A 25,257-nucleotide genomic window follows, 5' to 3' on the forward strand; every position below is an offset into this window, starting at 1 on the left:
TTCAACACTAACATACAATACTTCACAAACTCTAACAATGGTAATCAAGTCATTAAAACCGTGATTGGGAAAATATACTTTTGGTACCAGAAGTACCCAGGGGGGCTTTTGTTTGACTTCATTATTTTTTTCAATGCTGGAGAGCAAATTCAGAAATTTGCTCATGCTGGGCAGGTGCTCTACCAGTAAGACACACCCCCAGTCTCCTAACTTTTCAGTTCTTTATTTAAAAGTTGGTACATTTTCTTGAGTGACAATTTTACAGTCACCACCAATTTGAGAAGCCAACATTTAACTTTTTACAGGTGCACAAGCACAGTGCATAATTACCTCAATTATAAAAATGCAAATTCATTCTTTGACCATATATGCCTAAGGACTATGGATGTTCTTGGTTGGATCCCAAAAGATAGATAATAAAATAATCCATCTACACTGTACTTTCAAGGAACAGTTGGTCACTGAATGACCAAAACTATTATCCTTTAGCCCATCCCCCAAATATGGTCCCAAACAGAAAATTTCTTGCTATTTTAAGTAAACAACAACAATAACAAAAAAAACATTTTACTTATTTCAACATTCCCTATCATAAGACTTTTTTTTTCCTTTCTCATTTATAGGCGACAGGGCAATTTAACACTAACATTAAATGAAAGATTGGTTTGGGCTGTAGATTATGAAGATATTTTTCTCAATAAAGTCACACATAAAATAGCAGCAAACCAGAGTTGGGCGATAGACTGGGGTAGGTGTCCTTAAGTGAATACAAAGACTTGGACGCTTTCTCACTGAAACAAGTTCCGTTTTTGTGAAAAAGGGCAGAGCAAGTGTAACCAGGACCCGGCCCTCCCGAAGTGTCTAGGGACTACTGAGGAATGTGGGCGTGGGAGGTAGAGCAGGCGAGGGGTGGCCTGGGGACAAAGATAGGCCGAGTGCCTGAGCTGCAGGAGGAACCTGACCTCAGGGCAAGGACTAGCGAGGGCAGGGATGCCCGTGGAGCCGCAGGGACTCAACTTCCCCAAGTGCCAGCGCACACCCCCGGCGGCGCGCGCACTCCGGGTCCTTACACCCACCCCCTGCACAGCCCGCCCGGCGGAAGGAAGAAGCTGAGGCAGGATGGGCAGCCCAAAGGCTAGCAACCGGGTCCCCTCGAGGAGGTGGCGGCAGACAGCCCCGAATTCCGAGCCAACCTTCGCGGGCTGAGTGGACTGTGCGGGCGTGGGCACACCGGGGTCGGCGGGCCCCGGAGCGCGGCGGCGCAGAGGTCCGGCCTGTACGTCCGGGCTCAGCTCCCGGACAACCCCCGGCCGCAGCGTGAAGAGGGCGGCGACCCCCGTCCCGTCACCTCACCAGTCCCCTCCGGGGCCTGGTACTCACGCTGGCTTCATGACCACGGGCTCCGTGCTATCCGGAGGACACGCGCGCAGGACGTGGGGCTCCGACCGGAGCAGGGCTGTCGGGGACTGAGCGCTGCAGACACCGCGGACACCGGGACTCAGTCTGAGAGCCCGGCGGAGACGCTGCAAGCACAAGTGTGCGCCCGCCCGGCGCATTTCAAACAGGCCAATCAGCGGCCGCCTGTGGCGAAGGGGCGGGGCCTCGGGAGCACCGGCGCGGTCAGCAGGGGCGCTCGTCTCCTTGGCAACCCGGGAGAAACAGCCTGAGGCGGAAGAGGGCAGCGCGGGATAAAAGGCTGAGAAGGGAAATCCCGGCCCTTCCGTTCTGATGCAGACTGAGGTCTCCCAGCCTTCGTCCGCAGAACCTCAAAGGAAGTAAAGTCGTTCCCGCCCGGAGTGTTCTACTCTCAGGCTGGCTGGCTGGCTGGCTTCCGGGCCACCAACCACACCATCTTTATCATTATACAGTATTTTATACTTTATTTTTCCTTTTATCCTCGGTAATAAGTTTACACTCGACCTTTCTTCTGATATTTATTTTCTTATTTTGAGACAGGGGTCTCAGGTAGTCCACGCTGGCCTCAAACTGGCAGCGTAACCTCCGGGATAATCTTGAAGACTACACCAATTTGGCCGTCAACCTTATTCGTGAGTTTTCTTCTCTGGGTCCTCCAGCTCTTTCCGGTGTATATATTTATTTATTTGTTATTTGTTTATTATTTCGTGGTGCTGGGGATCAAGCCCGGAGCCTCACAGAGGCGAGGCAAAGTTATCCCACTAAGCTAACGCACACCTAACCTTCAAATTCTTCATTGTGATGCTTCCTGGATAAACAGAGCTGAATAAAATCTACTCGCTGCCCTGTGCAACCACCAGAACCTACCCTTGTCCTCCACAAGTTGATTCTATCCCACTTCAATCTTTGCCCCTATGCTGATGGTCATCAAGGATGTATCCACACCTGTGCTCTGCAACGCAAGCCCCGTTCAAAACTTCCTGTAGGGCCCCGCACTGATAAGGGTAGTCAGTTCAATAGCCATGGTTTAATGCCCATATTACTGGACATTAGTCTTTCCAATATTTGCTTTTGCACACTACTGCAATGAATACACAATGGAAACATGCCCCTTTTATAGGGTGGAGGAGGTAGGATCAATTCCCAGAAGCAGATAGTAACAGACTTTGCAGCCACCACCTTTCAATACAGTTCCGTTTGAGAGCCCTCTCACCTCTAAATCACAGGTCCAGGTGACACTCTAGAGTGATGCCATCACCCATTGCTTGAGACCCTCGATGGGGCCCTGAGGCCACCCTTTCCACCTATCACCTGTCCCTACTCCAACACACATGCTTGGGACCGATCTGCCCCCACACTCAAGTCTCTCTCTTGTCCCTCTTTCTTCCTTTCTTCTGAGAATACCTCCTGTCAGCAGATCTGCCCGCTACCCTGCTCTGGATCCTGGAGCCCCTGCAGCCTGTCACGTGCACTGTTGATTTCAGCCTCCACCTTCCAACAGACAGCCCAGGTTTACTGAGTCCTCTCCCAGCATATCCCCCTCAGCCTCACTAGATGGCATTGTCGCACGCCCAGCGCTTAGCCATACGGGCATGGCCCTGAGGTTTGAAAGGCTGGATGCAGGCTGTCATTGAAGGACATTGGAGGGGCTTTCTCCCTTTGCTCCATCTGCAGCTTTCTTTCTGGCTGGGTTTTCTCTTCCTTGCTCCCATCCATAGTAAATCTCTCTAGCTCATTCATTTTCTTAAAAATATCCATCACGATAGCCTGGAAGATCTGCATTTCCCTCTAGAATTAGAGATGTAGACCATGGAAGTATGGAAAAGAGGGCAAAGTATATCTGGGAGACAGCTTTCTTTCTTTTTTATTTATTAAAAAATACTTATACAATATATTCTGTAGTATAAATCTTAAAATGTCTTATTAATAAAATAAAACCTGAGGCCAGTTATTGGGGTGAACGCTGGAAGATCAGAGAAGCAGAACAAGCCACAGCTATCTCACCTTGCTAGTTCCTCAGGTGGCCTTGTTTCCTCAGACTGGAAGCTTCTTAGTCCTCATCCCAATGGCTCTCAGCTGAACTGCTGCTCGAAAGCCTGAATACTTCTCCAGCCAAATGCTTAACTAACTTAGTTCCTGGTCCTCACGCCTTATATACCTTTCTCTTTCTGCCCCCACTCCCTGGGATTAAAGGCTGGATTTCTGGGATTAAAGGCATGAGTCACCATGCTTAACTGTTTCTAAAGTGGCCTTGAACTCAGAGATCCGGCTAGCTCTGCCTCCCAAGTGCTGGGATTAAAGGCATGCACCACCACCACCCAACTTCTGCTATGGCTTGCTCTGACCCATTTTCTAGCCACCATTTCTGGCTCTGTTCTAGTGGCTGTCTGTTCTCTGACCCCAGATATGTTTATTAGGGTGCACAATATTGTTGGGAACACAATAGCACAATATTCTGATTATACTTTTCCCCTCCCACAACTCTTCCCAGACCCTCATGAGCTCTGTACCCACCCATCTCCACACCCTCTCTTTCTTTCTTTGGAAAACAAAACAGGTGGTAGTGGTGGCGGCACTCACCTTTCATCCCAGCACTCAGGAGGCAGGCGGCTCTCTGTGAGATCGAGGCCAGCCTGGTCTATAAAGTGAGTTCCAGGACAGCCAAGGATACACAGTGAAACCCTGTCTCGAAAGAAAGAGAGAGAGAGAGAGAGAGAGAGAGAAGAAAGAAAAAGAAAGAAAAAACCAAAAACCACAAGAAACACACACACAAACCCACAAAAACACAAAACTGAAAACCATCATATACACACAAAAGACGAATAAGACAAAGAAAAAAAAAAAAAAAAAAAGCCCAAACGAAGTAAAACAAGACAAAAACTACGAAAATACCATTGAGTTTGTGTGGCCATCTACTGCTGAGTGTGGGGCCTGCCCTTAAGTGTGGATAATATGCCCAGGGAGACTCCACTGGAGAAAACTCATTTTTCCTTTGCAAGCGGGTATCAAGTGCAGATAGCTTCTGGGTTAGGGGTGAGAGCCTGTGTCGACTTCCCTGCCAGCACCTGTACCCAGCTGGATTGTACCCTGCAGACCCTGTGCATGTTGCCAGTCTCTGTGAGTTCCTGTCTATCGGTCCTGTTGTGCCTGGAGGACACTGTTTCTGTAGTCTTCATCCCCTCGGGATCTTACGAACTCTCTGCCTCCTCTTCTGTATAGATCCCTGAGCCCTGAGGAGAGGGGTTGATGAAGACATCCTACTTAAGACCAAATATTCTAAAATCTCTCACTCTCTGCTCATTGTCCGTTATGGGTCTCTGTGTTAGGATTCCACTTGTGGAGTGGGCCTTAACTGGGAGACCTTTGGGTTTTCAAGATAGGGTTTCTCTGTGTAGCTTTGCACCTTTCCTGGAACTTGCTTTGTAGACCAGGCTGGCCTTGAACTCACAGAGATCCGCCTGGCTCTGTCTCTCGAGTGCTGGGATTAAAGGCGTGCGCCACCACCACCCCCCGCTGGGAGACTTTTTAAAGCCAGATTTGGGGCTAAAGAGATGGCTCAGTGGTTAAGGGTGATTGCTGCTATTTCAGATGACCCAAGTTCTGTTACAACTACCTGTAAAAACAGCTTCAGGATATCCAGCACCCTTCCTGTTCTCCAAGGACACCTGTATTCACATGCACATTCTCCTAGACAGACACATATGTTTATACATAGTTAAAACATAAAGATAAAGCTCTGAAAAATGTATTTACTTTATTTTATGAATGTTTGCCTACATGTATGTCTGTACACCATATGTGTGCAGTACCTGAAGAGGCCAGAAGAGTGCATCAGATCCCCTAGAACTAGAATCAGAAACAGTTGTTAGCCACATGTGAGCGCTGGGTACTGAACCCAGGTCCTCTGTTAAGAGCTTTTTAACTGCTGAACCATCACTCCAGCTGTCTAAAACATGAACCTCTTTTCTTCTTGGGTTTGAGGGGCTGGCAATGGAGCTCAGTAGACTGCTTGCCTACCACATACAAAGCCTTGGGTTCAACCCCCAGCAACATATAACCTGAGTCTGGTGGTGCATGCCTGCTATCTGAGCACTTAGGAGGTGGAGGCAGGGATCAAAGAAGTTCATGTTCATCCTCAGCTCTAAAGCCTGTTCAAGGAGACTCTGTCTAAAAAAAAAAAAAAAAAAAAAAACAAACAAGTCAGGCTGCTGGCACTTGGGAGGCAGAGGCAGGTGAATCTCTGTAAGTTCAAAGCCAGCCTGGTCTACATAGCAAGTTCCAGGACAGCCAGACCTACATAGAAAGACAGCAGTGTCTTAAAAAAAAAAAAAAGGCAAATTTGAGGTATAATTTCTCTCTCACTACAGTATCCCAGGGTATTCCTTAGTCATCAGCACCAGCACCTACCCCCATTCCCTTCCCTTAGCAACTGTTGGTCTGATTCCCTTCCCTGATGTTTGGCTTTTCCGGTCTCCTATCTCACTCAGCATAAGGTTTTAAAATTTATCTCTGCCCTGCATGTCTCAGCAGTTTGTACCTTTTCATTGCCAAATAGCCCTGCATTGTATGAATGCTTGAAGGCACATCCATTCGTTAGCTGATGGGAGTTTAACTTGTCCCTCATTTTGTCAGGTATGAATGAAACAGCTGTAACTTGCATAAAAGTCTATATATGCATGTGTTTACGTGTATTGTGTGCACACACACATACACACACACACACACACACACACACACACACACACACACACCTTTCTCTCTCTTGGGTAGGACTGTGGGTCTTGGGCTGAGACACCCAGATAAGCAAGCCTAGCTGTGGGAAGCCTACAAACACCAAAGAGCGAGCAACTGCTGAAGCTCAGGGTATTTGAGAAGAGATAACATGGAGACAGGGCTGCTCTGCACCTCGGACCCACTCGACACACCTCAGTCACCCTGACTGGCTATTAATCAGTTGTCCTGGAAACATTGGCTCAGGTTCCCAGGCAGCTGTTCCATGATAGGTCAGATGTTTATCTTTTACATACTGTAGAAACAAGGAATTGATTAGGTGGAGGGGCCTACACAATAAATGAAATAAATAGTCTTGAAATAAACAGCCCACACAGAAAGTAAAAGTAACTATCCCAGTATTTTAGACTGGCCTAGGGCCTATTTCCCCAGGCTCCAGACAGAAGGAAACTGAAACACAGTAAAGTTGTGGGGACACCCTTCTCCCCCTGGCATGGCTTAGTAATTTTGAAACAACAAACTGAACATTCAAGGACTGAGCAAGTCAGAAAATACATCGTAGCCATGTGGCTAATGGGAGCAGATCTCCCACTGCCGCAGAAGGGGTTCCAAACAAAAGAAGGTGGAGGGAGAAAGCTTGAAATGTTGTTTTGTTGTTGTTGAAGTAGGATTGGGGTTAGTGAATAGCTGAGCTAGAAGATGCTTGATCCCAAGCCCGATGACCTGAGTTTGATCCCCAGAGCCCCATGGGAAAAGTAATTCCTGCAAGTTTGCATACACACATTAAATAAATGCTTTTTTTTTTTTCTTTTAAGAACAGTAGACTTTAATAGTGCTTCTTAATCCCCACCTCCACCCCTGGCAGTGAGAAGAAAAGCCAGAGGCTGTGCTATTATCAGTGGGCTACATCACTAGCTCTGCTGTTTTTGAGAGAAAGGTGTTATTATGTAGCCCAGACTGGCCCCTAACTGGTGACCTGCCTGCCCCTTGACACATAAGTGCTAGAGATTATAAATGTTCCAACTTAAATTTCTTCATCTTAAAAAGTCACACGGGCCAAGCCTGATTAATCATGCCTTTAATCCCAGCACATAGCAAGTTCCAGTCCAGCCAAGACTACAGAAACCCTGTCTAAAAAAAAAAAAAAAAAAAAAAAAAAAAAAAAAAAAAAAAAGAAAGAAAGAAAGAAAAGAAAAGAAAAAGAAAAAGTACAGTAGTAGCAGCGATTAGGAAGGAAAACAGTATAGCCTGTATAACATTTGGTTTCAAGATTTGTTTGTGTGTGTGTGTGTGTGTGTGTGTGTGTTTGTCTGTATAGGTATGTACCTAAAAGTGCCATAAAAGGATCTAAAAAGTCAAAAGGACATCAGGTCCCCTGGAGCTGGAGTTCCAGGTGGTGGTGAGCTACCTAATGTGGGTGCTGAGAACCAAACTCAGGTCCTTTGCAAAGACAGTATGCCCTTAATTTTTTAAAATTTTTATTTGTGTGTGTGTGTGTGTGTGTGTGTGTGTGTGTGTGTGTGTGTGTGTGTGTGTGTGTATGTGTGTGTGCACGTGCACTTGTTTGTATGTGCATCATGTACATGCCATGCCTATAGATTCCAGAAGAGGGCACTGTGTCCCCTGGAACTGGAGTTACAGTTGAATGAGAGCTTCTGATGTGAGCTTCTGTGTGGGTGCTGGGACCCACCCAAACCTGGGTCCTCTCCAAGAGCAGCAAGTGCTCTTAACAGGTGAGCCATCTAGCAACCCTGCATAAAGGATTTTTTGTTGTTGTTGTTGTTTTCGAGACAGGGTTTCTCTGTGTAGCTTTGGTGCCTGTCCTGGATCTCACTCTGTAGACCAGGCTGACCTTGAACTCAAGAGTTCCGCCTGCCTCTGCCTCCCAAGTGCTGGGATTAAAGGTGTGCGCCACCATCGCCCGGCTAAGGACTTTTTATATACATGTTTTTCTTTCTTTTGGTAGGTCTTATGGTGAGGTTAACTTTTGTTCTGGGTCCTGGGTTCCATTCCCAGCAACATAAGGTGGGGAACCGCCTGAGGATTTTTCTGAATAATCCAGTATCCAGCACCTCTCCCTCCTTGCATCTCATCTGTCCGCATGCTTAGGCCTGAATGTGTTTCACACAGTTGAGCAACCTTTAGCCAGGGGCAGCTACGGTATCTCTGAGCTCCTTTTAGTCCACTCTTCGGAGGAGGCCAAAGCGAAGCCAGTTCTAGAAAGCCGAGGGTAGACCAGATGGCAGCTAGTAAGTGTCTTGCCAGCGGTGCTTTAGTCTGGAGCCCCAAGCATTCCGCACTCTTAGAAAGGCACACAGGAAAGCCCTTGGGCAATCTCTCAGAGAAATGCAGAGCGTTTTCAGAATTCATCATTGTCTTCTGGAGTGCAGTTCAACATTTCTGGAAGGAATGGCCCCACTCCTCTCCTTCCAGTAAGATAGCCCTCGATGGCCCCAAGGCCTGAAATGTCTGTCCACTACTGACCAGCCAGCCTGGCTCCTTTGGCCCCTGAAGCCTCTCCTGAGCTCTCGCTCATCTGAGTGGCTGTGCAATTCACTGGGCTACCTTTCTCCTCCGCTCCCTAGGTCTGTGTCCTTCACAGGACTTACCTTTGTCTGGATTTATCTGTCCATCCTGTGCTAGGTTTAAAACAGCAGCCTTGAAGGTTGAGAAACACTGAATCAGAGTTATTCTTGTCAGTTGCCTAATGAATCTCAGACTGGCCTCAGACTATGTAGCTGAGTATGACCTGATCCTCCTGTCCCCATACCTCAAATGCTGGGATCACGGGCATGTAAGAGCATGCCCAGTATATGCAGTGCTGGGTATCCAAGCCAGGGCCTAATGCATGCCAGGCAACAACAACCAACTGAGCCATATGCCCAGCCCAATTTCATACCTCCTCTTTCCACTATAAAGCTGGGGCTGTGAGAATGTGAAATAGTTGGGGAATGCCACTAACAATGTCAGATTGCTGTTAAAGAATGAAATTTATTGTGCAGTTTGCAACTAATGTAACAAAATTTACCAGCCTATATAATTGTATCAGTCTCCCTTCTTGAGGAAAAGTAAACAGATAATAAAATAATGACACCATATTTCTTGACCATTCACATCCAATATGTTGACCCTGGTCATTAAAGGATGAGACTATGAGCTACTGGCAAAGACATGCCTGAGCTGTTTAAATCCTGGAGGGGTGTTACACGACAGAGGGTATTCCAGAGTCAGCAAAGAGGACCTAGTACTGTGATGGATGGCCCCCCACAAAGTCATTACCAAGTGCCGATCGGGTTGATGGGCCTCTGTTAAAATCTGGTTTGTATCAGCATTTCAGGACTCCCTGAAAACACTACAAAATGCCAAATTTTAATTACTGATGCAACAAACAAGGAATTGCTGTGTTTAATATCATGTGCCCAAATGACAGAGCTTCTCCAAAGACAACAAATTAATCCAGAGCAGCGCTGCAATGGCTGCACCCATGCTGTGGTAAGTTACATGCACATTAAGGAGTCAAGAATGAGTATGCCTAGACACTCTCATCCATGCTGGTGCATGTGGGACCAGAGGCTGACGTCAGAGTGTCTACCTCCACTGCTTCCACCTTGCTGAGATAGGACCTCTTACTAAACCTCTATGTTTAGATAGACTACCTGGCCAGTGAGTTCCCAGGACCTGCCCATCTCTGTCCCGTGCTGGGGTTAGAGGTACATGTAAGGAAACCACACCTAGGTTTCCATGGTTATGCTGGGGGATCTGAACTTGCCTTGATGCTTTCATAGCAAACACTTTACCCACGGAGCCATCTCCAGCACTCTAAGAGTATTTTTAAGGCAAAATGAGTAAGATGCTATATTGCTTATGAATATAGTAATATTTGGTTCTAAGCATCAATAACAAGGGTAACATTGGTCCAAAGGCAGACAGGCACTTGGTTAGATGTCTCTGCACAAGTATTTTCTGTGTTAGGCCCCAAAGATCGTTGCACAAGGTCATGGCTCTTAGCAGAGTTTTGTTGTGTGTGTGTGTGCGTGCGTGTGCCTGTGCGTGTGCGTGTGTGTGTGTATGAGAGAGAGAGAGAGATTTCTTGTTACTGTTTATTTTTTATGAAGGGGTTTATTTCAGCTTATTGTTCCAGAAGGGATACTGTCATCTGCCATGTTAGGGAAAGCATGGATCCTCAACGTGAGGCTGGCCCAGCAGTCAGGAAGATGGCTGACCTCGTTTCATCCACACACAAGAAACAGGCAGCTTTAAATTAGTATGCATTCTTGAGAGCCTATCCTTCAAGGTTCCTGACTTACTTACTTTTTAGTCTAGGGTTTGACCCACAAGACTTCATTTTTATTTTATTCACTTTAAAAAATATTATTGATAAGTAGAAAACTCTGGAAAGAAAACAGGGATTTACACATAGATGGCAGGTTGCTGGAACTTTTTTTTCCCTTATGGGAGAGCACAAACGCAGTCCCCCACTACCACAAATTAAGCAGTCGAGTTTCCCACATTTGGGGAAATCGCAGGGGTCTGCACATCCGGAGAGCAATGGATAAGCCTCGCCCTGGGACAACCACCTTCCTGATCATGGTATCTCCCCAGGTTGCTGGAACTTTGATCAAACTGCAAATGAAGGACCACAAATGTCTTTAGCTTTTGCTCCTGGCCCTCCTGTGTTGGAGTCCTCCTGTAGACGTGTTCCTGTCCACATTTCCTCTACAAAAACCTGCATTTAACCTCAGAAAGCAGAACCCTTAGGTTCACCCTGGGAAATGTGTATCACAATCTTACCTGGTGTTTCTGTTTAACAGGAAAGCTTAAAGACAGAACATTTGACTGTCTCATTGGTAAGGTCTTCAACACTCTCTGCACAAATACTAAGTCTGGCAGCATACTGGGCAAACTAAAATAATGTCAGGCATGTGACATCTCCAAAGACAGCTTCTTCATTGCTTGGAAAGGTGACAGGGAGCCCTACGTGTTGGGATGACACACTCAGCTCCAGAGGTCAACACAATTTTTCTGTACTGTGGAATATTTTGCAGCAGGTCCTGGGAATCAAACTCCTGTTGTCAGGCTTGGCAGCAAGCTTTGTAACTCATTGAACCAGCTCTCTCATCTGAGGAAGACGCTTAGCTATACAGAATTCACCAAATGCAGCAGTTTCATGTTAAACATTAATATAAAATTAGAAGGGCAGGGCAAATTGTCTAATCCGACTGTTTAAATAGACTTGAGAACTCTATTTTTTAGAGACAGAATCTCATGGGTCCAAGGATGGCCTCAAACTCACTAAGTATCCAACCATGGGTTTGAACTTTTGCTCATCTGATTCTACTTCTCTGGTGCTGGAATTCTAGGCATGCACCATCAGGCCAGGCTCATGCCTTGCTGAGGACCAAAACCAGGGACTCTGTATAGTGGTACACACCTTTAATCTCAACTCTGAGGAGTCACAGGCAGGCATATCTCTGAGTTTGAAGCCAGCCTGATCTACATAGTAAATTCCAGGACAGCCTGAGCCACATAGTGAGACCCTGTCTCAAACAAACAAACAACCAAAAAACAAACAAACAAACAAAAACCACAGGGCTTTGTATATTGCAGGTAAGTATTCACCAACTGTGCTATATCCCCATTCCCTAAACACCCCATTTGAAATAAATTTAAAACTTAATATTTCAATAATTTGCCTTCTGCTGGACTTCAGCCCACGTCTCCCTTTTACAGAACACTTACAGAATCAGTGCATGAGTAGAGAATTCTCCCCAGGTTAAATACTTTTTTTGATACAAATCCATTTTAAAATGTCAAGACATCAGTCACTACAAATCCTTTTGGCCACTGTAAGTCGACACCACCCCAATGACAACACTGAAGGCTGGCATGTTCTGAAATCACGTTTCCTTTTCATGTAACTCAGGCTCAGGGGTCCGATACAGAGCAGCTGAGAAATAAATAATGTTACTGAGGCTGAAGATGATGCAAAGAAGCAAGGCTGCTGCTATTTGAGGCAGAGAGAAGGGTCTGGAGGTCGCCAAGAGCCACTCCTTCCTCAGAGTCTTGTCCAGAAGGATGGCTTCCATCTGCAAGTGTGTGGCCAGGATCACGCACACGTGAAACAGCTGGTGACTGTGACCTAAAAAACAACACAAAAGCTCATCAAGATTACACACTCAGAACCAGAGGAATGGCTCAGTAGATGAAGGCTCCTGCTACCAAGCCTGGTAGCCTGAGGGCCACTCCTGGGACCCTCAGGTGAGTACACATTCCCACCAGTTGTCCTGTGACCTCGGCATGCCGTGGCTTGTGCCCACCCATATATACACACACACACATGCATGCGCACAGAATAAACTTAGTGCTGGGAAGTCATCAATCAAAAGGTCCATGGATGCAGGCTAGGATATGTCTACTAAAAATGGGATGGTTAAATCCAAGGAGCCCGACAAGAGATCACATATATGATTTTATTTGTAACTTATTTCAGAGATGATTGTCTTTTGAGACAGGGTCTCATGTAACCCAGATTTGACTTGAACTCACTATGTAGCTGAGGATGATTTCAAACTTCTGATCCTCCTGCCTCCACCTCCTGAGTGCTGGCACTACAGGCTTGTACAACCCACACTAGCTTTATAATTTCACTTGTAAGAAATGCTTAGAGAGGCAGGTGAAAGACAGCCACAGGCCCAGTTGGCTCCTCATGGACCCAGACTGGCTGAAGATATCCACAGGCCTGCAGTGGGTCTAGCTAGACCCAGAATGATGAGCAAATACATGGGGGTGGAATGGGGAAGAAAGAGAAGCGGACCAGTTGTCGTGCTGTGGAAAGAGGCAGAACTGAAGAGGCCTAGCTGGCGAGAAACAAGCTAATGTAGGTGGCCTGCTTACCACCCAGGGCCGTGGTGATGTCCGGGCCTGTGTTGCTGCCAAGGGCTATGGTCCTACCCCCGCCGGGGAGTTGACAATGCCAGTCTGTGTTGACATCTGTGGCCCAGAGTCTGGGCCACCACCTGTTGTATCTGAGGACTGCCACTGCAGGGACCATGCTGATCTGCGTGGCCTGCGCTGCTACCCAGTGTCTTGGTGTCTGGATTCATGACACTACTGCAGCCAGGGTCTGTGTTAATGTTCCATGCCTCAGTTACCACTGAAGAACAGACGGATGCCCTGGGCCTGGCCCACCACCCGAGGCCACGTTATTGTCCAAGAGCCATGCTCCAGCTGTTCCATACTTATCTGAGTGGCCTGTACTGCCACTTGAGGCCATGGTGATATCGAGGCCCAGGCTGAGGGCCGTGTCTGGGTCTGTGGCCCTACCATAGCCAGGGCCATGTTGATGCCCATGTCCTGTGTTGCCACCAAAGGCCACACAGATGCCTGGGATCTGAGTCTGGGCTGCCACCTGAAGCTATGTTGGTGTTCAAGGGCTGTGCTACTGCCAGGGCCATGCCAACCTGTGTGGCCTGAGCTGCCACCCAGGGCCATGGTGTTGTCTGGGTCCATGCTGTTGCCAAGGGCCATGTCTGGATCCGTGGCCCTACAGCAGCCAGGGTTTGATTTGATGTCCATGGCTCATTCCTGTTACCACTGGGGGCTGTGTGGATACCTAGGGTCTGGTTAGCCACTTGAGACAATGCTGGTACCCTAGGACCATGCTGCTGCCAGGGTCCATACTGATCTGGGTGGCCTGGGCTACCCTTGGGGCCATGGTGATGTCTGAGCTTGAGCTGCTGCCAAGGACCATGTCTGGGTCAGTGGTCCTGCTGCAGCTGGGGTCTGTGCTGATGATCTCCATGGCCCAAGATACCACAGGGATCATAGGAACTATGTTGAAATCCAAGGGCAATGCTGAGAAACCACCTGGGAGAGCTGTCCTGCCCCTCACAAGAAAGCTGGCCCCACTATGGACATGGAAGAGCTGGCCCCTCGCCTGAGGGGGGCAGCCCCAGCAGCCAAAGGCTTGTCACCGTCTACAGAAACCACTCAAAGGTGCGGTGATGGCTAATATTGTCAACTTCACAGTCTCTAGAACCACCAGGAGACAAACCTGTGTGTGTCTGTGAGGGAGTTTCTGCATTGGGTTAGCTGAGGTGGGAAGACTGGCCATTCCATGGGCTGGGGTCTGGACCCCATGAAAGGGTGCAGGCTGAGCACCCGCGTTCATCTCTCTCTGCTTCCTGACTGTGGACACCATCCGACCTGCTGCCTCAGGCTCTGCCGCCATGCCTTCCCTTTCATGGTGGGTCACACCCTCAAGGCATAAACCCAAATAAACCCTTGAGGATTGGTCATAACAGAAAAGCAACGTGCTTCTTTCCAGCCAGAGTCAGAGCCAGGTGGGGCAGCTGGGACAGGTGGGGAGAACCCCACCCATCTTGCTCTGGGGGAACGGAGAGGGGCCATTGCAGCATCTAGGAGCTCCGTGCTCTGACACCTCTCAAGATCACATGCCCTCTCAAGTCATACTTAGCTTGGCTCCCTCGAGTGTCACATGGCCTCTGTGGGGGCTGGCCTTGCCCCAGCTTTGGAATTCTTGGGTCAGGAGGTCTGAGTCTGGGCACGGAAGCTTCAGCCTCAGTCAGGGATACACCTGGGGCCCACGGCTCCACGTGACTCCAGGCCCTCCACTCACCATGTTCAAGATAGACTTTCTATATAGTTGCCTGCCATCTGGGACCCTCAGTCACCTGCGAACCCATCTTCCCTCTTCCTCTCTGGCTGCCCCCCATGTTCAGGTTGTACTAGGAAGTCAGACTCTAGGTGCCAACAAGATGGTGCGGCTCATTGGAATGCCTCAGGGTCCTGAACCTACCTGTCCCCGACCTCCCTGTGGCAGGGACTGGAACACAAATGATGGCTTCAATCAAGATGTAAGGTCACTGCTGTACTGTCACTCACCGTGACCTATGCATGGATGACTCCCTCTAGGGTCACTCCTTTCCAGGTCCCCTACCTTGTGGCTACACATACATGGTCAAGGATGTTCCCACCCAAGCCGAGAGAGCCACCCCCTGCTTCAGGGTCACCCCCATCCCTGCCCTGCCACACTCACCAATGTAGTCAAAGCGTCCCGGAGCCAATCGCTCTGGCAGGTGAGCAGAGTACAAGAAAGAGGCCAGGAGGGTCATGATCATGTGTTTCTGGTGGTACAAGATGGCTTCATTCCTTGAACTCTCCCCTGGGAACAGGAAGAGCTGCAGGTATTTAAAAAACAAAAAATAAAAGCCGTTGAGAAGCCAGACCTTGGGTCTTCTTTCTCAGACCCACACCTCTCAGCATACCAACACAAGCTCCATAGGCCCAGGCCTCACCTCCTCAGGGTTGTGGCCTGAAGGAGGGATGTGTGGGGATGAGGGGAAAGGAAAAAGAAGAGAAGAGAACCGCAAAGAAATGAGTGTCAGGCAGTGGTGGCACACACCTGTAATCCCAGCACTTGGGAGGCAGAGGCAGGCAGATCTCTGTGAGTTCAAGGCCAGCTTGGTTTATAGATCAAGTTTCAGGACAGCCAGGGCTACACAGAGAAACCATGTCCGGAAAAACCAACCAACCAAACCAAGCAAACAAAAGAAAGAAAAGAGAGAGATGAGCAGAGAGAGAAGAAAAGCCCTACTAGATATTGCTGCTTTTTCTGAAAATAAAATGCAAGCATAGAGGAATGGTCCTATTTGCCCGACTCCAGATGCAGAGCTACAGACCGAGGCTCATAATGAAGGTTTCAAGGCTTAGAGGCAAGCTGGCAACATGGCTCAGTGGGTACTGCCACTAAGCCTGATGATCTGAGTTCAAACTCTTGGACCCACGTAGAGAACTGACTTCTACAAGTTGTCCTCTGACTTCCTTATGCTTGCTGTGGCTCGCATGTAAGGAGAGGCAAGCATGTGTACACACACACAAAAATAAATAAATAAATAATTGTGATAGGAAAAAAAATCTCTTTAAAAACAAACAAGCTTAGAAGCATTCATCATTGAAAAGGATCACCATTTGACCTAGCTTGGTGACTCAAGCTGGAACTCACTTCCTAAGGTAGAAATACTGGAAGTTCAAGGCCCATCTAGGCTATGGAGGTAGTTGAAGGCCAGCTTGAGCAACCTAGTGAGATCCTGTCTCAAAATCAATAAGTGGCTGGGGATATAGCTCTATGGTAGAGCCCTTGCCTAGCACACAGAAAACCTCAGGCCCAGCATCAACCACCCCGCAACGTACGGCCATTATATTGCTTCAAGGTTAAGCAGAGTTTTGTATTATTTTTATAAATAACAATAGTAGATTCCCCTTACTAGAGGCACCAGGCCAGCTATCTCTGGGCCTCAGATGAGGCCTGCTGCAGTTGGACAGCTTCTGCTGGCATTGTGGGAATTTTTCCTCTGGCCTCTGGGTCTTGAAGGCAGACTCTACTTCTGAATTTTGCACACAAGGAAAGTGAGCATGAGATTGACTTGCAAAGCACCAATGATCAGTGGAGTAAGGGTTAGACTCTAGGCAGGGCAATTCTGGTATTAATGTAGCCACCTCCTGCCCCTCTGCCCTACTGTCCCACACAGCCTATAGACAGCATCACACGGCATGAAATCTACATGAAACTGGTAACAGATGTCAGCTGAAGTTCCCTGTATATGTCTACTGGTGACTGGTGTCAGCTGAAGTTCCCTGTGTATGTGTGCGGTAGGAGCTCTGAGCTGCACTCCCATCCCCAAGTCTCCTGTAGATGCTCCCAGGGCAATACATAGAAAATACCCAGTGTCTCAGGTAGCAAGTGAAAAAACTTCACTACCAGGTTGGGGATTTAGCTCAGTGGTAGAGCGCTTGCCTAGCAAGCGCAAGGCCCTAGATTCGATCCTCAGCTCAAAAGAAAACTTCACTACCCTGTACCCTCACCCCTTGCCATCTGGGCCTCATACTGCCTCTGGGAGAAGCCTACTCACAAGGTAACGCTGAACCTATAAGATCCATTATATCCAAGAATCCTCATTATCTCCTATAGAAGCAGGCAAAGATGAGGAAGCCTAGGCTCAAAAAGGTTATGTATATTGCCTAAATCACACAGCAAAGAACCATGGGGACTAGAATTTGAACTCGGCTCACGGGTCCTGCAAATGAGAATCTTTCCCCTCTTGTCCTTTTGTCCGGCCTCTGCTTCCCTCCATTGTGCTCTCTGCCTCATTCCCATCTGTCCTATAAGACTTCCATCCCTGCCTTTTCCTTCACCAACACACTGTATTACTGATCATATACAATCATGCATGGATTGGCCCAGCTGGCACTGATGATCACCAAACCCCAGGCCGCCTGCCTTGTGGTGGTGGTTTAGATAGGAATGGCCCCCACAGACTCGTGTTTGAATGCTTGGTCATAGGGAATGGCACTATTAGGAGGTGTGGCCTTGTTGAAGTAGATGTGGCCTTGTCGGAGGAAATGTGTCACTGTGGAGACTCCTATGCTCAAGCTACACCCAGAGTGGCTCACAATTCACTTCCAATTGCCTGCAGATCAAGATGTAGAACTCTCAGCTCCTTCTCCAGCACCATGTCTGCCTGCACACCACCATGTCCTGCCATGACAATAGTGGATCGCACCTCTGAACCGTAAGTCAGCCCCAATTAAATGTTTTCCTTTATAAGAGTTTCCGTGGTCAGGGTGTCTCTTCACAGCAATAGAAACCCTGACTAAGACACTTGCCCAGGTCTCTGTGGTTGTTCCTAAGGCTCTAGTCAGTTTGTCTGCCAGGGCTTCTGTGTTCACACTGTCTCTTACCTGCAGCATAGAGTCTCAACTCCTATGGGTCCCCCGAGCCCACTTAGTGTTATGACTCCCTCAGAGCTCACGAAACAAGGAAGCCACTGGCCTTGCTGACAAGAAGAGAGGAGATGTAGCCCACGTCCTTACCCTGTAGAAGATGGGGAGTGAGTCCCAAGTGTAGGGGTAGGCGAAGGCGAGGACCCGGAGCAGCTTGCAGAGCCGGGGCTTCTGGAGTTCGAGAAACCTGAAGTCAGGGAGGAAATGGAGGAACTTGCACATCAGCATCTGGGTCATCACCAGAGGACAAGCATTTTTACATGGCCTCCTGTGGACCACAGCCTCTCCACAAGCCTCTCTCCTTCCTCCTACACTGGTGGACACGACAAAACCTCAGCTAAGAAGGAGAAACTGCTCCAATGCAATGGGTGCAAACCAAGCATGGGGTGGGGGTGGGGGCGGGGGCGAGGGTGGGGGCGTGGCCTCAGACAGAAACCCTGCAAAGGTCAGAGGAGACTGACAGCAAAGAGGTTTTAGGAGAGTTGGCTCAGCAGTTAAGAGCACAGGCTGCTCTTCCAGAGGATCCGAGTTCAATTCCCAGCACCCACATGGCAGCTTACAACTGTCTGCAACTCTAGTTCCAGGGAACCCAGCACCATTGGCATAGTAAATGCATATAAGGCTGACATCACCAAGACAGGAAGGGGCCTCTCAAGCACAGACCCTGGGTTGCACATTCTACAGAAGCAGAGATGCACCCAAACGACTGGAACCATTCAGGTGATGCCCTACAAAGACCTCGGTTCAAGGGGGTGCTGGATTACCCAGAGAAGTTTTTAGAATATATCATGCACAGGAACACTGGCCTGGGGAAAGTGAATGTGCAGAGGGTCTGTCTTTCTCTCTTCCATGAGCTTTCCCACTGCTCTCCAAAGCAAAGACAGAATCCAACAGGAACCCACTGCACTAACTATTTAGAAGCAAGAAGCAGGTCCTCCTGGATAAGCCACCACTGGGCCTCAGGAGACCTAGAGAGGAGTAACAGCTTTAGACCTGGGTTACCCCTCTCTGGATACCCAGACTGGATATCAGGAAGTTAGGGTTGAACAAGGTATCCACACAAAACTGCAGCTCTGGGACTGGTAGAATGTCTGTCTAGCCACCATGCAGGAAGCCCTGGGTTCCATCCTCAGCACTCATGAACCAGACACGGTGATACATTCCTGTGATTCTAGCACTTGTAGGCCAAGTCAGGAAGATCAGAAGCTCAAAGGCATTTTAAATATATTTTCATATTAAACATATTAAATAAATTTAATATATTCTATAAGTGAATTTGAGGTCAGGAAGATCACAAAGTCATTTTTAATATATTTTATCTAGTGAATTTGACGTCAGCCTGGGCTATAGTGTCAAAAAACCAAACCAAAACTCAATTACCATCTTGATTATGCCACAGCACTGGGGAAGGAAGCAGCCGGGCTGTGGTCTCATGGGGACACACCTGGTCACAACCCAGGATGGACACACCAGGACCACGCTGCTTAAGGCAGTTACCCCTAAAGCTGTGTGTGAACTGTCCCTCCCTCACAGTGTTGTAAAGACTTGAAGAAATGAGGCCCCCCAATCATGCATAGCCAAGGTGCTAACCATAGATCAGAAAGCACACCAACCACTCCTGCTCAACTCCAGCGCAGAGGGTAAGACCAAGAGAGGACAGGTTCTGGGTGGATGGTCCAAGAAGGAGCTGAGAACAGCCACAGCTAGGCTTTAGCCCAGGGTGTCTGTCCCCAAGGTGTCACACTGCCCTGCCTGCCTGCCCCATAGCCCCAGCCTCTGTCTTTCTTCCCCCAGGGGCCAAAGGAAGCAAGCACATTCCCACAACCCCAGCAACAGCTGTCCAACCATAACAGGCCCCTTATGCATCTGCCGTGTCTGGGACAGGCTCACTCCTAGAGTGCTCCTTGTGGCCACTTACACACGAAGAAAACCTGGCTCTGACCTGGTGAGGGCTGTCCCCCAAAGCACGGGTTTCCTGCGACTTGAGACCACGTGTCACCAGGTCTGAAAAAGTGCTTCCCCGGGGGGGCAAATGGACCAGCCTCTCCAGCAGCAAAGCTGAGTCTACAGGGGACAAAAAGAAGAAGAAGCAGAATAGAAGAGACAAAGCAACAGAGGACGGGAAAACAAAAGAAAAAGGAAAAAAAAAAAAAGCCCTTAACCACAGAAGATGGGACCACTCTCAAGATGCAATTCCACATCCTACCACAGGATGTCACCATAGCCAGAGATTCCTGGAGGCAGCAGCCTTGGCTGGTGATGCCTTCAAAGCACCCAGCAACAGTTTCCAAAGCACAGCTGGCTTACACACCCTGGGGTTGAGAGCTCTGCCTGGGAAGCAGTTGCAGGAAACACTGGATCCGGGGAGAAGCCTCCCATAAGACCAGGGTGAGTCAATAAATCTTGGCAACGGAAATACCAAAACTAATGCTTGATGCAAGCAGTTAATTGGAAGTTATTCAATTGCAAGGCACACACTTATGTGCATGTGCGTGCACGTGTGCGTGCGTGCGTGCATTGTCTTCTATTTGTGTGTGGGTTTTTATCCTAGTTTGGAGACTCACAGGAAGGGGACCATTTTCACATGCCTGACCCTAGCCCTGGCTGCACTTGGCCATCTGGCTGAGGTGTCACAGCCTCTAGAACTTCATCTGGTGAGCCCCAGCCCCAGCTCTGACCCCACCCCTTTGAGGCTGGCTTTTACCACTCCACATACTCCTCCGGTTCAGATTTACTCTGTCATGGCACCATACTGACCTCAGTGACTTTGCAAAACAAAAACAAAATTCATGAAAGTTGGGAGAGAGCTGGTGGATGTCTGCAACCCCCACTGGGGCGGGTGGGGGTGCTAAGGTGAGAGGGTAGTCTTAGGCTACATAATGGGTGCCTACATAATGGGTGCCTGGGCAGCCAGGGCTAGACAGTGGAACCCTCTATTCAAATACACTAAACCAAACCAAACTCACAGGCCGGTCAGGCACCCTGAAAGGAAGATCCACAGTGAAGGGTGGTGTGAGGCAAAGAAATCAAGTGTGTGTGTGGGGGGGGGGGGCTCGCTGGCTGCGGGCTGAGGGCAGGGTCAAGAAGGGAGCATGTTGGGGCTCTGATTATCTTCCACAAAGAAAAGGGCTTAGCTCCTCTCTCAAGTGTGGCAGCGCGAGAGGACCCCCACACGGCTACTGGTGACATATCTCAAAGGTCCTGTGGAGAGGAAGCTGAGCCCAGAAAGAAGAGCCCAGGAGATCCCTGTCCATGAAGAGCAAAGGGTGGACCTATGAGAGGGCACTAGATTTCCCAGCTTGCCCTCAGGCCCTCTCTAGGCCTCCTCCCTCCCACCTGCAGTCAGCGTGGGCCCTCCACTCTCTCACACTAACATCCTTGCCCAGGCTGGCTGCGCTGTCCCAAAGGCCCTTCCTTATCTCCAGCTTCAGGTCTGTCACGTGCTCCCTCTCAGTTCTAAGACAGCCTCTCAGGGCCCTGTGTACCCAAATGTATGTCAGCCACGTGACCTGCTTCCCTTGCTCTCTGTTCTGCTCCACAGAGCAATGGCAGTTCCCTCTCAGACTCTTTGGTGTGTGTGTGTGTGTGTGTGTGTGTGTGTGTGTGTGTGTGTGTCCATGTCCGTGTCCTGCCTTTCATGCACCTGGCACCCTCTTTAGGCAAGACCTCACTCTTCCAGGTGTGGCGGACTTTGAGGAACACTAGTCAGGTGGGTGGGGACAATTACCCAGATGTGCTTTCTGGATCATCAGAAACAAACTGTGTCATAGTCAAGGAGAGAAGGCCCAAAACATGGGGGCACAAGACATCCCTAGGTCAGTGACAAACACCATCCAAATACATCAGGCTTGCTGAATCCATAACACTCACCACTGAGCCTGCACGTTCAAGGAGGACTCTGGGAAAAAGAAAGCAATGGACCCTGGTGGCTAACAGGTGGTCAGTAAGAAACATTTAAAAACTTAATTTAAAAGGCTGCAAATGTCCAAATACGTTCGTGGGAGCCCACAAAGGTTTCCCAGTGAGATCTGAGCAGGGCTGCATTGGGGGATGGCTGGACCATGTGCATGGTCACCAGGTATCTGGGATGGTCTACACTTGGCTGTGCTGGGGGAGGTCTTTGCTCCACCCCTTGGCATTCCTTTAAACAGTCCTTTAGCAGAGACAGAAGAGGCTGGTGGGTAAGGATCCAGGCCTCCCAAGGCTGGCCTGTGTTTTCTAACTGTCTCTCTTTATCCTTATCTACAAATTCCTCATTTCTCCCTGCTCAAGAGTACCCTGGGGGAAAAAGAGGGTGCAAATCTCCCTCACACACTGCGCTGTGAGCCCCTGGGAAATCACTTTTGTGGGACTGTATCTTTCACACCCATGAGCTGCCTCAACTCCCACTACCCACAGCATTTGTTCCCTCTGATCCCAGTTCTGAATGCCAGAACCACAAGGCACCTAAGATCCAACTACACGGGGCAATAACTGACCCAAAGACCAGATTCGGGAGAGTCCAGGCCTACCCAGCAGCCCAGGCAGCCAGAGGAAAGATCACCCAGGCACACTGCATCTCTGTGCTGTGAGCATAGCTCTTACCATGCACGCATACTGCTTCATTCACAATGGAGACCTAACCCCTCTCCACCATCAGTGGGATCCCCAGATTTCCACCCTGGTGCAGAGGCTATATACCATACACTGTAATTCCTCCTGGAATTAGAAAGACATGGCAACCCAGGACAAGGGGCTTTATTTCCTGGCTCTACAGGTAGATTCAAGCCCCACCTAGCTTTCAAGGAATTCTATGATTTCCACAAATAAGAGAGACCCTCCCCATCCCCCATCCCCAGCATTTCCCCGGGGGATGAAGCCACACAAAATCCAGTACAGGACACACCACAAGACGCTTTCACCCACAAGGGGAGCAAACCATGTCTGCCTCTTACCCTTCTCAAACATCTGGGCAAATGGAGAGCAAGCTGGGGTGAACCTTTCTGATGTTGTACAGAAATCTATCCTCCCACATTTAAAAAATAGAAACCAGCTGCCTCAAGGCCCGGCTGCCATGACTTCCTGCCTTGATGGACTATACCCTCCAACTGTGAGCCAGAGAAAACCCTTCTTCCCTTCGGTCTCTTTTGTCAATCTTCTGTCCCAACAATGAGTGAAGTCACCAATTCATCGGACAACAAGGGCTCTACCTGGAACCAGGCTCCTAGAGCCTTCTCCATTGGCTACCTCCCATGGGGACGCATAGTAGGTCCTCCCCAACTTCCCACCTGAGATCAGAGTGCTCGGTACCTGGAATAGCAGGAGAGGCCAGTGCTGAGAATGGTATTCAGCACAGCCAGGGCTACATAGCATTCATGGAAGGTACTGCAGACCAGTGCGTCAGGGAACGTGTATGCAGAGTAGGCGATGGCTGAGCCTGCAAAAGAAACACCAGCCTTGAGACCCAGGCCAGGCCACAGTACCGTGAAGACTCCCGGGAAAGACTACCTTAGCCTTCATCCTCTGCACAGACTCCTGAGCTAGCCTGCCTCTGTGCCTTCTCAGAATATCCTCCCCTTGCCTCTCCATCCACTCAATGTCCTTCTCATCAGTGTGTGTGTGTGTGTGTGTGTGTGTGTGTGTGTGTGTGTGTGTGTGTGTGTGTCTGTGTGTCTGTGTGTCTGTGAGTGTGAACACATACTGTCTTTACAATCCTGTCCCATAGAAAGCTTACACTTATTTTATAAATGAGCATATAGAGGAACAAGGAGACCTAGTAGCTTGCCTGGAGTCACACATCAAGAAAACAGAAATAAGCTTCAAACCCAGGCAGCCTGGAGATGAATCCCTGCTTCTAACCACAGACTGCCACTAAATGACACTACCAAACCCATCTGCCTGTGGACAGGGTGTTTCCTTAGAAGCTCAGCATCACAGGAAGAGAGGGCATCTCTAAGGACAGGGATATCCTATCAGTGGGCTGGGGGTGACCAGTGAGTGCAGGATTTGGCTCTGGGTTTTAGAGTATGAGGGAGGCAGCTACATCAAGACCTTCTAGAGAGACTAGCCATGAAAGCTTTGGGCTGGAGGAACAAGAGATACTACTGCCCATCTCGGAGTGGCTGGGACCTGTACCCTTACCTTTGGGAGAGGCTGGATCTTGCCCCAGTTCATGTTATTCAAATACAGTGGTTCCAGCTCTCCTAATGCTGCAACCATTTAATTCTTACGATGTGGTGACCCCAACCATAAAATCATTTTTGCTGCTACTTTAGAACTGTAATTTTGCTACTCTTATAAATCATAATGTAAATATCTATGTTTTTTCCAATGGTCTTAAGTGACCCCCGTGGAAGAGCCGCTCAACCCTCAAAGGGGTCTCGACCCAAAGGTTGACAACCAATGTTTCAAGCTATCAAGCACCTTGGATTCATAGCTAGAGGCAAAAACAGGACAGACTCAACCTGCCTTTTCTCCCATTCAACAGGTGGATCACAGGGGCAAGGGACCACGGCCTGGTAGAAGTCACCTGAAGGGACCACAGCCTGATAGAAGTCACCTGCAATCTCAGTGCTGGGGAGGCAGAAACAGATGGATCCCTGGGACTTGTTAACCCTAGTCTAATTGGTGACTCTCAGGCCAGTGGGAGATTTTGTCTCAAAAAGTGCCAGGCACCTAACTAAGGACCACCCGAGGTGCCCTCACCCTCACACACATGTAAACAAACACAAGGGCCAACAGAGAGGGCTGAGCATCACCTTCCTGGCACAGTGCAGAGTTCCCATGGGAGTTGACCCAGGAGCTCAACTCCAGGAGACCAGGGAACCAATGCTCAGGGAGATGTCTGGACCAAGATGTTCCACCAATGCTGATTGGAGTCAAGGTGTGCACCAAGCACTGTATGCAATGCAAGTGTAAAGGGGCCTCATACCTGCCTGAAAACACAGCAGGAAGCAAAGCTGATCTGAGACAGGGGGGGGGGGGGGGGGGCCCAGAAGGAGATGTTTGAGATAGGCCAGGGAGCAGGTAAAGGCGACCACTGTCAATCACAGTAATGGCTGCCCTGTGAAATGGAAATGGACTCAAAAGCATTTGATTATGTTCATAACCCTCCTACGTCTGCTCAAGAGAACAAGGCTTAAAGAAGTTAAGTAATTCATCTTAGACTGAATTTAGGACTGGTGGTACAAGGTCAGGATCTGGACCTGAGTGTTGTGTCAAAATATGTATCAGAGCCGGGCTGTAGTGTAGACACCTTTAATCCCAGCACTCAGGAGGCACAGCCAGGTGGATCTCTGTGAGTTCAAGACCAGCCTGGTCTACAGAGCG

The 25,257-nt window shown here is 48.9% G+C and overlaps 1 protein-coding gene and 1 non-coding gene across 2 annotated transcripts in view; both read right to left on the reverse strand.

Annotated features, from left to right (window-relative positions):
- Positions 1 to 10,597: 10,597 nt before the first annotated feature.
- LOC118588157 lies at positions 10,598 to 10,757 on the reverse strand. The gene has a single exon (XR_004945553.1). It is a non-coding gene; the product is annotated as a U1 spliceosomal RNA (small nuclear RNA).
- Positions 10,758 to 11,690: 933 nt separating this feature from the next.
- The window catches only part of Paqr5 (progestin and adipoQ receptor family member 5), a 35,285-nt gene continuing 21,718 nt past the window's right edge, over positions 11,691 to 25,257 (reverse strand). The window contains exons 4-7 of the mRNA XM_036193356.1: positions 23,239 to 23,365; positions 18,040 to 18,136; positions 15,206 to 15,347; positions 11,691 to 12,286 (exon numbers count right to left, since the gene is read on the reverse strand). Of these exons, the coding sequence (XP_036049249.1) occupies positions 12,045 to 12,286; positions 15,206 to 15,347; positions 18,040 to 18,136; positions 23,239 to 23,365 (608 nt within the window). The 3' untranslated portion in view covers positions 11,691 to 12,044. The remainder of the gene's footprint in view (positions 12,287 to 15,205; positions 15,348 to 18,039; positions 18,137 to 23,238; positions 23,366 to 25,257) is intronic.

The sequence above is a fragment of the Onychomys torridus genome, chromosome 7 (assembly GCF_903995425.1).
Source record: "Onychomys torridus chromosome 7, mOncTor1.1, whole genome shotgun sequence".
Classification (NCBI taxonomy): Eukaryota; Metazoa; Chordata; class Mammalia; order Rodentia; family Cricetidae; genus Onychomys; species Onychomys torridus.